The sequence below is a fragment of the Zalophus californianus genome, chromosome 13, assembly GCF_009762305.2.
Source record: "Zalophus californianus isolate mZalCal1 chromosome 13, mZalCal1.pri.v2, whole genome shotgun sequence".
In the NCBI taxonomy this organism is placed as follows: domain Eukaryota; kingdom Metazoa; phylum Chordata; class Mammalia; order Carnivora; family Otariidae; genus Zalophus; species Zalophus californianus.
The window spans coordinates 43,360,976-43,375,580 of record NC_045607.1 but is presented as its reverse complement, the minus strand read 5'-3'; the positions used below and the strand labels follow the sequence as shown (position 1 = coordinate 43,375,580).

The 14,605-nt window shown below is 41.3% G+C and overlaps 1 protein-coding gene across 4 annotated transcripts in view; it reads left to right on the top strand.

Moving 5' to 3' along the window:
- TEK (TEK receptor tyrosine kinase) overlaps nt 1-14,605 on the top strand; it is a 92,864-nt gene that overhangs the window by 29,818 nt on the left and 48,441 nt on the right. For all 4 annotated transcript variants that reach the window (XM_035723697.1, XM_035723699.1, XM_035723698.1 and 1 more), the window contains one exon: nt 10,446-10,757. In XM_035723697.1, coding sequence (XP_035579590.1) covers nt 10,446-10,757 — 312 coding nt within the window. The remainder of the gene's footprint in view (nt 1-10,445; nt 10,758-14,605) is intronic.

Sequence of the window (14,605 nt, the reverse complement as noted above, 5' to 3'; positions counted from 1 at the left end):
TCCATATCGCCAACTTTTTATATTTTAACATTTTACAGGATTCATTTTCAGTTAATTTTTAAGGTTTGAGATTTTTGTTCAGGGCTCAGTTATTTTTGCATATGGATGTCCAATTGTTCCAACACTATTTCTTGAAAAGACCAACCTGTTACTGAATTGTGAAACATTTTTTATGTGAAATGGTGTAATATGAGTTTAGTTTAATTGTTAATGGGTCTTGAAGCCAGTCTGCTTAAGTTTGAATCTCAGTTCTACCACTAATTACCTGTGTGACCATGACCAAGTACTTAACCTCCCTTTGCCTTAGTCTCCTTTTCTGTAAAACAGAGAGTTGCAATGCCTACTCCATAAGATTGCTATGATGATGATTATGTGTAATACACTTGAAGCAGCACCTGACATGTAGTAAGTGATGAATTAGGGTTAGCTTATATGTAACTTTACAATTACTGTAGGTATCGCAAGCATGTCCTATTAAGTGCATTTCCAAGAAAATATTGCAACCATTTCTTCTTCAACCTACTAGTTGGCTATTTGTGTTTCTAAATCTGTGAATTAACACTAATTTATTTATATATTATATGTATTAACACTTTAAGTTTTATATATAACATATATATATATGTACATACATATATATAAGTTTTTCCATTAGAGAGTTGGAACTTAAAGTTTTGGGGAAGGGAAGGAGCTGGAGATTGAATCAGCCAATGGCCAATAACTAAGTTATGAGTCAATGAGTGAAGCCTCCATAAAAACCCAAAAGGACTGGTTCAGAGAGCTTCCAGGTTGGTGAGCCCAGAGCCGGGGATTCAGGGACAGTGGTACTCCTGGTGAGGGCACGGAAGCTCCCAGACCTCCCTCCATACCTTGCCCTCAGTACCTCTTCATCTGGCTTTTGATTTGTATCCTTTATAATATCATTTAATGAACTGGTAAACCTGTTTCTCTGAGTTCTTTGAGCCCCTCTAGCAAATTAAAAGAAGCCACTCTAACAAACCTCCTAAGGAGGAGGTCCCGGGAACCTCTGCTTTATAGCTGGTCAGTCAGAAGTACAAGGAACACCCTGTCCTTGCAGCTGGCATTGAAGTCCAAGGAAGAAGGTTTGGGAACCTCCAATCTGTAGCCCAGTAGAGAAGCACAGATAACAGCCTGGACTTGTGACTGGTGTCTGAAACAGGGTGGGGGTGGGCAGTGGGCAGTCTTACAAGACTGAGTGAGCCCTTACTCTGTGGAATCTGATGCCATCTCTGGGTACGTAATGTCAGAATTGGGTGGAATTCTCAGACACCTTGCTGGTGTCTAAGAATTGCTTGGTGTGGGATGTTGGAGAGCTCCCACATTGGAATTGGGTCCAGGAACCCAAAAAGAGTTGGTGTCAGTAGACCTATAAAATAGAATATAAATACCTTTCTTCACTATTATTATAAGAATTCCGGTGTACAGTGTTTGTGAAGCACCCAGCACAGTACCCATTAAGTAGTGTATGATAAAGAGTGCTAGCTTTTGTCCTTAGAGGGTATAATCTGAGGCCTGCTGGCAAGGCTACCCCTCTTCCTTTGTCACTCTCCTCATAGCAACTATCATGATCCTAAACTTTTTCCATTACAGATTCATTTCTTTTGTTTGTTGTTCTTCTTTTTGTTTGTTCTCAGTGTGTGGTCACTTTAGGCTATTCTTGATTATTCTCTTTTTTGTGCAAGCAAACCAATCCAGTTGGCTTCTCTATCAGGAACTGGAGATCAGGGCACAGAGGAGTTAAAGAGTTTTGTTTAATTCTGTCTAGGAGGATATAGATACTAGGTTGTAGAAGTAGACATGCACACCTTTGGGCAGCCTAAGGGTGGAGGGGAACTTGGCAGGTGATTGAATCAGGAGAAGAGCCCAGAAAGAATAGGTGGCCTGGCACCAAATGTGGATTCCTCTCACACCTGATACATTTCCTGGTGCAAATGAACGTGGTCCAATTAGGGAACAGTCTTCTCTCAGGATGAAGTGGACAGGAAAGATTGTAAGGCAGCATTGCAAGGCTTGGGAAAATTTGCCAGGTGGGCGGACTTCATTTCTGGGTGTTCCCAATCTCTCTGTCCTGTACCCTTTCCGGATTTTTGGCTGCCTCTCCTCAAGGTCTTTCCTCCCTTGCCTCAGCTTCTACCAAGCTCCAGGATTCTCCAGGTACCATCCTGCCAGATCTGTAAACATTCCAAATTCCCTCACATTAAATATCTGTCCATTTACACTCCTACCCCTGGTGACAGCAAGGGCCCTGGAGAGAAATCAGCATTTGGGGACTGGCTTTACCATTGCCTTTCATGTGATCACTGATCAGTCTCTTGTCTATAGGCCTCAATTTACCTTTTATACATTGTGAGGCTTACACCAGGCAGTCTCTCAAGTCCCCTTCAGTTTAAACAAGGCTTGATGTGATGGTACCATGCTACCTCCACCCCCACCATATGGAGCAGAGCTTGCAAGTAAGCGTACATGTGTGCTTGATACTCAGTGAAGTCTCACAGTGTGGACGTCCTGCCTATTCCCTGGAAATAAAAAGTTTCCTGCTAACTGACTTATGCTAATTCTAACTAGAACATGTGTTACTTATCCTGGATGGAAAATTTCTGGTGTTCTAAGGTGGGGAGAGGGTGCCATTTCCTCCAGGAGACAGAAAAGGACCCTATTTGGCTGGGAGGCAGGGATGGGAAACAGGCATGCCCTTTGGGCAAACTGGCTTGGCACAACTCCTGGTGAGAACAGTTTGTTAGAGAGGCAAGGCCTAGTCACATCAAGGATGTCCTTGTCTAACTCCAAACTCCCAGTTATACAATAAAAAAGTTAGCAACTTCCTTTAGTTATTTCTAGTCTTGTACGTTTTGGTATCTTCTTGTTAATGGCCCAATACCTTCTTGGAAGGAACCTTGAGGATAACGTTATTGCTCAGAGACTTAACTACATACATAAAAGGATCATGGAGAACAAAAAGAGATTAAAGTGTTGGAAGCATGCCCGGGAACTGGATTTCTTCAGAGGAGGCAAGAAAGGAGAGAAGATACTAAAAATACTTTAACCTAGACACATAGAAATGGCTCTAGTAGTTCTTAGGATCCAATAAGAAGAAACTAATGCCAACTTTAGGATAGATTTAAGAAAGAACATTCTAGAAGTGAGTCCTATTAAATACTTAATCATTCTTAAAATCCAGCTTCATAGTTAGCCTTTTGGGGAAAACTGTTCTGTCTTTTCATATCCCTTTTGCTTTACCTGAGTAAGTCCATTTCTCCTTCAGGCCAAATGTCCCTTCCTGAGGGAGCTTTACCTGACCCACAAACCCTTCCCCCACTCCAGCCAAGTCTGATTAAGTTCACCATTATGCTATCCCATAGTAACTTGTCATTCTTTCTCATAGTATTTATCATGGTTCCAGGGTTACATTTATTTATGTATTAGTTTCTCACATCTGTCTTTCCCATTTGCCTGTAAGCTACATGAGGGTTGAGATCATCAGCTTTATTCATTGTTGTGTCTCCAAGATGGAGTACAGTCCCTGGTACAAGGGAGGTACTCAGGAAATTTGTTTAGCAGATGGATGGACATATAAATGACTTCATGAGAGGTTTTTAAACTATAGATAATTTTCCTTTTCTGGGCAGTAAATTAAAAAAAATAACTATTCCGCCAAATATCCTGGATAGTTTGGGGGTTGTCTTGGCTTCTTTGGCTTTTTGCCAATTCCCTCATTCCAGAAATGCTTTGGCTAAGATAGTGTTCATTGACATTTTAAATATTTGGAAGTTTAAGATACCTACTGCTGTTACAAAGGCGAGACATCCAAGAACACCTTGGAAAGAAAGGTTTTAAATGTGGTCAATATCAAATTTCCAAGAAATCATTCATACAGTTGTTCTGAAGACATCTTACTCTAAACACATATCAATGAAACTTTACCAATACTACAATTCTAAGGAGAGAAGAAGCATAAAGAAATGGGCTCAGTATGCAATAATTTAACCTGCTTTTTCTACTTAGCCTGCCAGTGCTTTGAAGACCGGGGAGCTGGGTTAATCACAACTTCACTATTTGCTGCAGTCCCGAACTTGAATGTGGGAAGAGAGGGACAGCAGGCTAATGAGAATAAGCATGTTGTGTTGCATTGGAATGTATTTTCATTGATAATCACATTTAACCTTTCAGTTTTTTCATCTGTAAAAAGAAAAGTAGTTAAAAGTGATGATCTTTGAGGTTTTATATGTTTTTATTAAGCAAAATAATTTTTTTGCCAAATGAAAGCTTACATGAAGTATAAATATAAAAAAAACAGAAGTTGAGTGGCTCCTTGAGAGCACGTATGTGTGATAATTTCACCCCTACAGTCTTGGAAACTTCTGGAACAACATTTTTGAAAACGAGAAATAACTCCTTGAAATACAGTTTGAAAAATGGCTCAATCTCTAATTTCTAAATCAATTAAGTTCTACTATATGGGTGTTGATTTAGGCCCACAATCCTTTCTATAAAAATTTTTAAAAATATTTTTATTAAAAAAAATTTAACTACAGTGTAGTTAACATTCAGTGTTATATTAGTTTCAGGTGTACAATATAATGATTCAGCAATTCCATATATTACTCTGTGCTCATCGAGATAAGTGTATTCTTGGGGCACCTGGGTGGCTCAGTCCTTTAAGCGTCTGACTCTTGACCTCAGCTCAGGTCATGATCTCAGCGTGGTGAGATTCAGCCCCATGTTGAGCTCTGCCCTCAGCGAAGAGTCTGCTTCACATTCTCTCTTTTCCTCTCCCTCCACCCCTCCCACTGCTCCTGCGCGCTCTCACTCTCTCAAATAAATAAATAAATCTTAAAAAAAAATTTAAGCGTATTCTTAATCCCCTTTATCCTATTTCCCCCATCCTGCCACCCGCCTCCCCTCTGGTGACCCTCTGTTTGTTTCCTACAGTGAAGAAACAGTTTTTTGGGAAACAGTTTTTTGGTCTGTCTCTTTTGTCCCCCTCTATTCATTTGTTTTGTTTCTTAAATTCCACATATGAGTGCAATCATATGGTATTTGTCTTTCTCTGACTGACTCATTTCACTTAGTCTCATACTCTCTAGCTCCACCCATGTTGTGAATGGCAATTCAGTCTTTCTTATGGCTGAGTACTATGTTATTATGTATGTGTATGCTTCCATACACATACACTGCTTCCATAATTGGGCTATTGTAAATAATGCCGTTATAAACATCAGGAGCATATATCCCTTTGATTTCGTGTTTTTGTATTCTTAGCATAAATACCCAGTAGTGCAATTACTGAATCATAGGGTAGTTCTTGTTTAAATTTTTTGAGGAACCTCTGTACTGTTTTTCACAGTGGCTGCACCAGTTTGCATTCCTACCAAAGGTGTGCAAGAGTTCCTTTTCTCCACATTCTTACCAACACTTGTTGTTTCTTGAGTTTTTGATTTGTAGCCATTCTGACAGGCATGAGTTGGTATCTCATTGTGGTTTTGATTTGCATTTCCCTGATGATGAGTGATGTTGCGCATCTTTCCATGTGTCTGTTGTCTGTCTGTATGTCTTCTTAGGAGAAAGGTCTGTTCATGTCTTCTGCCCATTTTTAAATTGGATTATTATTATTATTGGCATTGAGTTGTATAAGTTCTTTATATATATTTGGATACTAACCCTTTACTGGATATGTCGTTTGCAAATATCTTTTCCCATTCAGTAGGTTGTCTTTTAGTTTGTTGGTTATTTCCTTTGTTGTGCAGAGCTTTTTATTTTAATACAGTCCCAATAGTTTATCTTTGCTTTTGTTTCCCTTGCCTCAGGAGACATATCTAAAAAGATGCTGTTATCGCTAATATCAGAAAATTACTGCCTATGCTCTCTTCTTGGATTTTTATGGTTTGTCTCACATTTAGGTCCTTAATGCATTTTGAATTTCTTTTTGTGTACAGTGTAAGAAAGTGGTTCAGTTTCATTCATGAATGTAGCTGTTTAGTTTTTCCAACACCATTTGTTGAAGAGATTGTTTTTTTCCCATTGCATATTCATACTTCCTTTGTTGAAGATTAATTGACCATATACTTGTGAGTTTATTTCTGGCCTTTCTGTTCTGTTCCATTGATCTATGTGTCTATTTTTCTATGGCTATTTTTGTTTGTTTGTTTCAAGTTTTTATTTAAATTCTAGTTAGTTAACATATAGGGTAATATTGGTTTCAGGAGTAGAATTTAGTGATTGATCACTTACATATAACATCCAGTGCTCATCACAAGTGCACTCCTTAATCCCCATCACCCATTTAGCCCATCCTCCATTTAGCCCATCCCCCACCCACCACCCTCCATCAACCCTCAGTTTGTTCTCTAGCATTAAGAGTCTCTTATGGTTTGCTTCCCTCTTTTCCCCCCTTCCTCTATGTTCATCTGTTTTGTTTCTTAAATTCCACATATGAGTGAAATCATGTGGTATTTGTCTTTCTCTGAGTAACTTATTTCACTTAGCATAATACACTCTAGCTCCATCCACATCTATGACTATTTTTAGAGAAAAGTATTTCTTTGTCTTAGTTAATGAGTCATTATTCAGAGCAACATTGAATACAAGAAAATCTAAGTGCAAAAACAATAAACATTTTGAGTGTACCACAATGCAATTTAATAAGCAAAAGTTACTGTGAAAGATTAGATGATGTGCTGTATAGCCCACAAATGACAGAGTGAGCAAAGTAACATTTTAGGATATTATGCTTCAACTGTGTTGGACAATCATTTGTTAACTTGGCAGATGCCATGTCATGATGGAAAGCATTTCCTTACAAATAAGACACATTTTAGGCAAATACTGAAAAGTGTGTGCAAGGTCTTTGATAAAGAAAAATAATATCAATCCCCAAAGCATAAAAGATGTATGAAATTCAATATGCGTCTTACTTACTCATTTGGCAAACGGAGCCATGATGCTGGGCATGTCAAGAACTAAGCACTGGATTTGACCAGAGCCCTTCAGACCATGCTTGAGGTGAAACAACTGCACGCCTGTCCCCAGCGGGACTTGGGGAAGACAGCGCTATAATGTAGGAAAAGGTGTTGGGCACAGGGGCTGATACGGTGTGAGCCCAGATAGGGTCTGTCTTTGGCAATTTTTCTGAGGCACACGTCCCCAGTAGCAGATTCCTCTGTGGCACCTGCTATGCACCTGCAGTCACACCTTTCGCAGTGTCAGTGGCTGAACACTTTCAAGAAGCCACAGGCCACAGCTGTACCTATTGTGTTAGGCTCCTTTACACTCTTTGAGAAGCCAAGTGTGGCTACCCTTCTTCTCTCTGTTGGCAAAGGTTTGTTTGTTTGTATTTAACCCATGTGTTTTTCCCCAGCATTGTGGAATTGTATCATGTTTCCTATTAGTCCAAAGAAGAGAGAAAGAGAAAAATGTATTACTTGGAAGCAATCCAAAGAGATTTGGATGTAAGGACAAATGATGAGAGATGCATATATTCCTCTGGTTCTTGATTCCCTTCCTAATGCATCTTTTTAAGGGAAGAGCGATAACATTTAGTTTTTACATTTAATTTTTATGTGTAGGTATTATTCAAATGGTTCAAAAGCCAGCATATATAAGTATACGGTGGAAAACCTCCCTCATCATGTCCCCCAGCTACCCTGCTCTCCCCTAATGGGTCACTCTCATTCTCTTTCATGTCTCACCTTCCAGAATTTCTTTAGGCATATATGGACAAGTACAAATACATACTCTCATTTCAGGAAAACTAAGTAGATGATTTTTAAGATCCATCCCAGGATCTGATAGGTATTTCTTCTCCTCTCCAAAGCTCACATATAAAATCCTTCTGATACTTCACTGTAAATGGCATTACAAAGGACAGACAACTCACTGGTGGGAGAGGGCTTCCTGTAAGTGGCTTGCTGAATAAGGGGAGGAAAGCGTAGTCCAGTCTGGACCCTCGGAAGTACACGATTTCCCTTTCTGTCACAGAGAATAAAGGGAGAGAACTGGGAGGAACAAAAGGAAAAAGAAACCAGATCCATACCTAGAAACAATGTACAGATGAAGTGTGGCTGTCTTTTCAAATCAGCTGCATTTTCTATTATTTCCTAAAGTCATTAAACAAACCAGAGCCAGTGCCAGAGCAAGTTCAGTGAGTTCAGAGCAGATCCCTTGGTTTTGGCAAGTCACTCACCTGGTCCTAGAAATGAGGCTGGATTGACCCGGAGCTGAAAGAATTACGGCGTTTCCTTCCTCTGATGACTCTCTCTGGGAACATGCCTGGAATGAGTGAATGTGGGAGACAAGGTGCTGTTCACTCCGAGGCACAGCTGGACCCACATATGGAGGCGAGCTGGGCTCCAGTGTTATTTTTGGAGGCCCTAGTTCCACTGCTAGTTTTCCTCACTTACCCTCTCTTACAACATTTTTCTTATCCCAACCCCTGTCTCTTCTCTGGAGATCGTGAAGTTACCATTGAGGCTTGGAGCCAGATAGATGCTTCAGGGTCAGATAAACCCATTGAAGGCAAGATTTTCTCCCTCAATCCCATGTATTGAGTTAACATTACAAGAAAAAAAAAATAGCTCACATTCCCATTTACATTAAGACTTGACTTTGGCATTCTTCTTAATTAATCAGATAAAAATGTAACTCCTAATAGTGTCATTCTCAAAACATCACTGTATACATCCAACACTGGTAGTTGCCATTTAAAAAAATTGTATGAGGACTTCATGGCAGGCATAATGCTTAACATAAACAGAGGCTCAAAAAAGATCTGGTAAATGAATACCAGTCAATCCTAAATACTTAGCAACCATTGATCATCTTTCTGTGGCATTTTATAAAAACCATAACATTTGCTTTTTTTTCTTTAAACACAGTAATTCTCAAAACAGCCTTTTAAATATGGGCAAGGAAGTCAGTTTAGATTCAGAAGAACACTTTCACTTTTAACCTCATTATTCTGGAAGTGGGAATGGTGAACTTGAATCAAGCAGATCTGGAATAAAATTTGCCCATCTGTCCATCACCCACCCACCCACCCATCCAACAAATATTTATTAAGTCCTTCATATGTGGAGACTAGGCAGGGTATTCCTCTGTATGTCAGTATGAGCAAAAGAGCTTCAATCCTTGTCTTCATGGAACTTGCCATCCATTGTGCTTGACCTGTCCATTGTATGTAGACTTGGGGATCAACCATCACCTGAGCCAGAGAACATCCTCCATCCCTAGTATTCCACACTTGACAGGAGCAGAGAATAGGCACAGATTTCATTTGTTCATCTTAGAAACTTTGGAAATCAGGAGAGAGGGGAGGGAGGTAAGAGAGGGGGAGAACGTGAAAAGAAGGGATATTCTTTTCTAGAATGCGCTTCATCATTTATGGGATGACTTTTAAAGGCCAGGTAGAATTTCGTTTTTACATTTGGGGAGGGTTGAGGTTTGGGACTAGGTGTTCAGGAAACAGAATAAAGAGAACCGAAATAATGGTCATTGTTGACCCCATATATAGCTGACACAGTGCTTAGGAAGTTAGGTACTTTATCTCATTTAATCTTTACAAGAATCCTGCAAGATGGGTCTTGTTAGCCTCATTTTTTTTAAAGGAGGCTTTGTTTTTTTAAAAGATTTTATTGATTTATTTAAAAGAGAGAGTGAGCGAGAGAGAGAGAGAGCAGGAGAAGGAGAGGGAGAGGGAGAAGCAGATTCTTCTGCTGAGCAGGGAACAAGGCACAGGGCTGGATCCCAGGACCCCAGGATCATGAACTGAGCTGAAGGCAGACACTTAACAACTGAGCCACCCAGGCACCCTTGTTAGCCTCATTTTAAGATGAGGCAAATGAAGCTCAGAAGGAAATGTGGACTTCAGTCCCTCTCTAGTGGAATTCTTTGATAACAATGAGAGTGTATAAAGTTAGCATACAGTGTATATAGTTGATATATTTCTTGAGACTACTTTACTGTGGCAGTAAAGTAGTTGATATATTTCTTGAGACTATATAGTTGATATATTTCTTGAGACTACTTTACTGTGGCAGTACCGCATTATCATTAATTTTTAATAATTAGAATTATTTTCATTAATAATGACAATAATGCTATTGTGAATTTAACTCAACAAGCATTTGCTGAACACCTAACTAATGTCACAGACACTATAGTGCATAGAGATAGAATGCACAGCTTTGCTTTGGGGAATGGAAAATAACTGAGAGTCCACAGCAGCTACGGTGTGCAGTGGGGCAGGAGGGGTTAGTAGGGTCTAGGTGATGCCATGGTAAAGAGTTTTGGATCTTGTCCTATGGAACAGTAGCATTTTAGGAAGACGGCTCCCAAACTATTTTTAGCCAGGACTTGGTAAGCACCCATTTATCCTGTGGAGCCATGTTAATAACCTTCCTCATAGACGACACATCTTCTTTCTTTTTTAGGAACAGTGGACAGTGCCATGGACCTGATCCTGATCAATTCCCTACCTCTCGTTTCTGACGCGGAAACATCCCTCACCTGCATCGCCTCTGGATGGCGCCCCCATGAGCCCATCACTATAGGAAGGGACTTTGAAGCCTTAATGAACCAGCACCAGGATCCCCTGGAAGTTACTCAAGATGTGACCAGAGAATGGGCTAAAAAAGTCGTTTGGAAGAGAGAAAAGGCTAGCAAAATCAACGGTGCATATTTCTGTGAAGGGCGCGTTCGAGGAGAAGCAATAAGGATCCGGACCATGAAGATGCGGCAGCAAGGTAACATGCCCCTTAGTCGGGGCCGTGAGGTTGGCTGAGACTCACACACAGCTCTTGTGTTGGCAGCCACTCAGTCGGAGACTGGGCCTGGGCTGTGTGAGTGTGGAGCTTGGAGACCTTGTCTTCTGCTTGTGTCTAGTACACACATGGTGTTCAGGAGAGAAGAGCCCAACCAGTCCACCTCACTCACATTCAGCCCCTTCGCTAGACATTGTGCCTAGTTCATGAGATGAAATGAAATGTATGACATATTGTACTAAGAGCTCCGTGGCCTTTAGGGAGATATGAATGTGTTACATGTATGTAATATGGAAATCACAGCGATGAAGACAAGAGTCCGTGCCAAAATATTAGCTGTTTTGAGCTTTCTCATTGATTTTTCATTTGATTCTTTGTTTTGCTTGCCCCTGAGTATTCTTAACAGAAGTTACTGTTTTCAGGGGACAAGGTGGTAGAAATAAAAAACTTAAAAGGGAAACACCTATCAATAACTTAAGTGGTTACTTAGTGTATCGGTTATCTGTGGCCAAAGAGTTATGCCTTTCTGCTGACGTTTCCACATTCTGAATGAAGATAACCTGAGATTTGTGCGCCATTGGCTCCTGTGTACCACGCATCCGCGAACCACAGGGGCACACAGCAGTGAGCATTCATAGTTTGTGAGTATAAGTCAGCTGAGCTGACTGGGGGGCCCTGCCATTCCGGACTGGGCTTTCTCCCACATGGATGTTGGCCGACCGTAGGCGTACTCTGCCGGCCTCGGCTGTGCCAGCCTGGCTCTGTTCCCTGCGTCTGTTTTCCTTTCACAGCCTAGCCTAGGCATATTCTCACGGAGATGGCAGAAGTGCAAGAGGCCAAGTGGAAACACACAAGGCTTCCTGAAAGCTGGCCTCAGGATTGCACGCTCTCACTCCTGTCTCATTTTATTGTCCAAGAAAGTCAGAGAGCTGAGCCTAAAGTTGAAGCGGATGGGCATCCCACAATTAAATGGCAAAGAGACAGGGAGGGATGACGAATCGGGGCCCTTGTTGCAGGCTACCATTCTCGGAAAGAGACCACGGTTTCATTTTAGAACTTGAGTGGCCACACTTAGCTCACAGAGCACTGGAACTTTGAAGGGAGATGTTGAGGGGCTTCTGCAAAGCGGCATATTATTCTTTGCTACCGCCTCACAAGGCAGTGATGGGATGGAACTTTTCTCCCAAAATATAAGTGACTCTAAGCTAGATCTTTAGGCGAGGCCACCAAACTGATGACAGTTGGAGAAGGCAATGTTGTGCATATTATTTAATGGTTCTATTTTGCCCTCAGGCTCCCAGGCCTGGACAGGCAGGTAGATTCCTGGTATCTTGATGCTGCTTACTGGGAGGAAGGCACAGAATTCCAGCAGAGATGACCCCTCCTTGTTCTGACTGGAATGATCTGGCCACTCACACATCAGCCCTTTTTTCTGGGCTGGTCATCCCTATAGCGAAGGAGTCCTTTCCAGATCCATGCCATCATAACCAGAGGGACTGTGGCCTGAGAATGTGTCATTTCATGAGATAATGACATTGTGAACTCGTCAGGGTTTGATTTTTCATTGCTAAACTGATCCACATAAATAACACACCTCTACACATGTCTCTGATTGACAGTTTTTTAGATAGGAGTCTGCATTTTTTTAGACCAGTGTTTCTCAAAGTTAAATGTGCTTATAGATCCCCCGTGGGTCTTGGTAAAATGCAGACTCTGATTCAGTAGGTCCTTGAGGAGAGTTCTGAGATTGTGCATTTCTCACAAGGTCCCAGGTGATAAGGTGCCTCTGGGCTGTGGACCACATTAGAGTCAGCCCCTCGCTGGGGTCCACCTGAAAAGATTTCTTTGAATTTGCTAATGTTGGTCATTAAAAGATTTGAAGGCAGCAAGCTCATTTTAAAGTCAAAAGTGATAAAACCACTCTTCATTACAAATGAAGGAAAAGGTTTTCTTAGCAAAACTGTACTGGTCACCTTTAAATGACACTAGGGTGAGTGGGAAAAGTGCACAACAGACGTTCCCAGGAATGCTGCTCTCCGGTGAGGGAAGAGAGCTTGAACAAAGGGATGTGAGGTGTGCCAAAGCTATCATGGCTAAAAAGTCAGCCCTATTATTTTTCACACATGTCATTCAGGATTTGACTCGTATAAAGAGTTATGCCTTTCTGCTGATGTTTCCACATTCTGAATGAGGATAACCTGAGATTTGTGCCCCATTGGCTTCATAGGCATGAAATGTGAGGTGCCACTGTGCCCTTTTCAGGCTGGCCTGGGTCTGTCCTTGACAGTGTGGAAATAAGAACCTGTAGAGTATATTAAACTAGAATTTTGGGAGTCGAGGACCAACAGTAATAACGGCTCCAAACTGAAAGTCTAGGCCAGCGCAGGTAACAGAGAGCTTAAATTCAGTTAAATGAGGTAAAGGCAGGCTTGCTAGTGAGAAAGCGTGGAGAGAAGATGGCTTTTAGACTCCTGTTCACCTGAGTTTTAATTCTGTCTCCACCATTTACCAGCTCTGGGGCCCTGGGCAAGTTCCTTAACATCCGTTGGTCTCATTTTTCATCATCTGTGAAATGAGTATAACAGTGCCTTCAAAATCATCTTAAGTTTTAAATAAGATGGTATATACCAAAACCAGTTCCCATAGTGAATTTACATGAAAATTTGATGGATACAGTAGATGTTTTGCTAAAAGCTGGCGTGAAATGAGATATTGCAGAGTAAGTTACAGAGTAACAATAGCGGTTCGTAAATGGTGGGAATGGGGATTTGATGCCAAGTGACCTGACTGCAGAGCCTGTGTGGATGACCATTACCATACGCTTGGCACATCCCTCCCACTTACTGTTAACCACCCTCCCCCATTCTGAGCGCTTGGTTTATAAAGTAGAGCATCTCCAATGGAAAGCCTGCAGAGCCACCCAGGCACAGTGTAGAGACATGGGTTTGAGCCTCGCTCTGAACTGAATCATAGGATGCAGGGCAAACTACTTGATTGAAATCATTTTTCTTGGGGCACCTGGCTGGCTCAGTCGTTAAGCGTCTGCCTTCGGCTCAGGTCATGATCCCAGGGTCCTGGGATCGAGTCCCGCATCGGGCTCCGTGCTCAGCGGGGAACCTGCTTCTCCCTCTCCCGCTCCCCCTGCTTGTGTTCCCTCTCTCGCTATGTCTCTCTCTGCCAAACAAATAAATAAAATCTTAAGAAAAAAAGAAATCATTTTTCTCATTTGAAAAAAACAGCGGAGGTAGGGATTTTACCCCAGACGTTTGAGAATCAAATGAGACCACCAATATATCTGGCTCATAGTAAGTCTTCAATAATCATCATAGTGCCTTGGAATAAGCAATCATTTAGTAAGACTATTTTTCTATTCATTTGTGAAAAAAAGCAATACCATCCGTTAACATAATTGTGGAAATTTATACAGAATAGAACAAGAGGTAGTGCTTTCTCTCCTGCATTTTAATAACAACGTCTCAGGCTGTTGAACTGATTCCGTTTCTTTCGCTGACTATCCGGTAGCTGAAATACAGTGGGAGGAAAGTGATATCCTTTATGGTGAATCAGGAAAACCTCCACAACGATGTCTTCGTGACACTATTAATTCCCTAGCAAAACACTATGGATATCAGAGGTGCCTGCCCAGGGACATAGCAGGATAAGATAAACAGTGATGTATCCCTGCTTGCTGCTGACTCGTGCATCTGGGGAGGAAGTGGAAAATCCATTTGAGATGTGCCAAAGCACGCTTACCTTGGCTCGCACACTCCAAATGGCCAAACTGTTTTTATCAATGGCATCATGCAAAAAAAGAAAAAAAAATCAAAAGC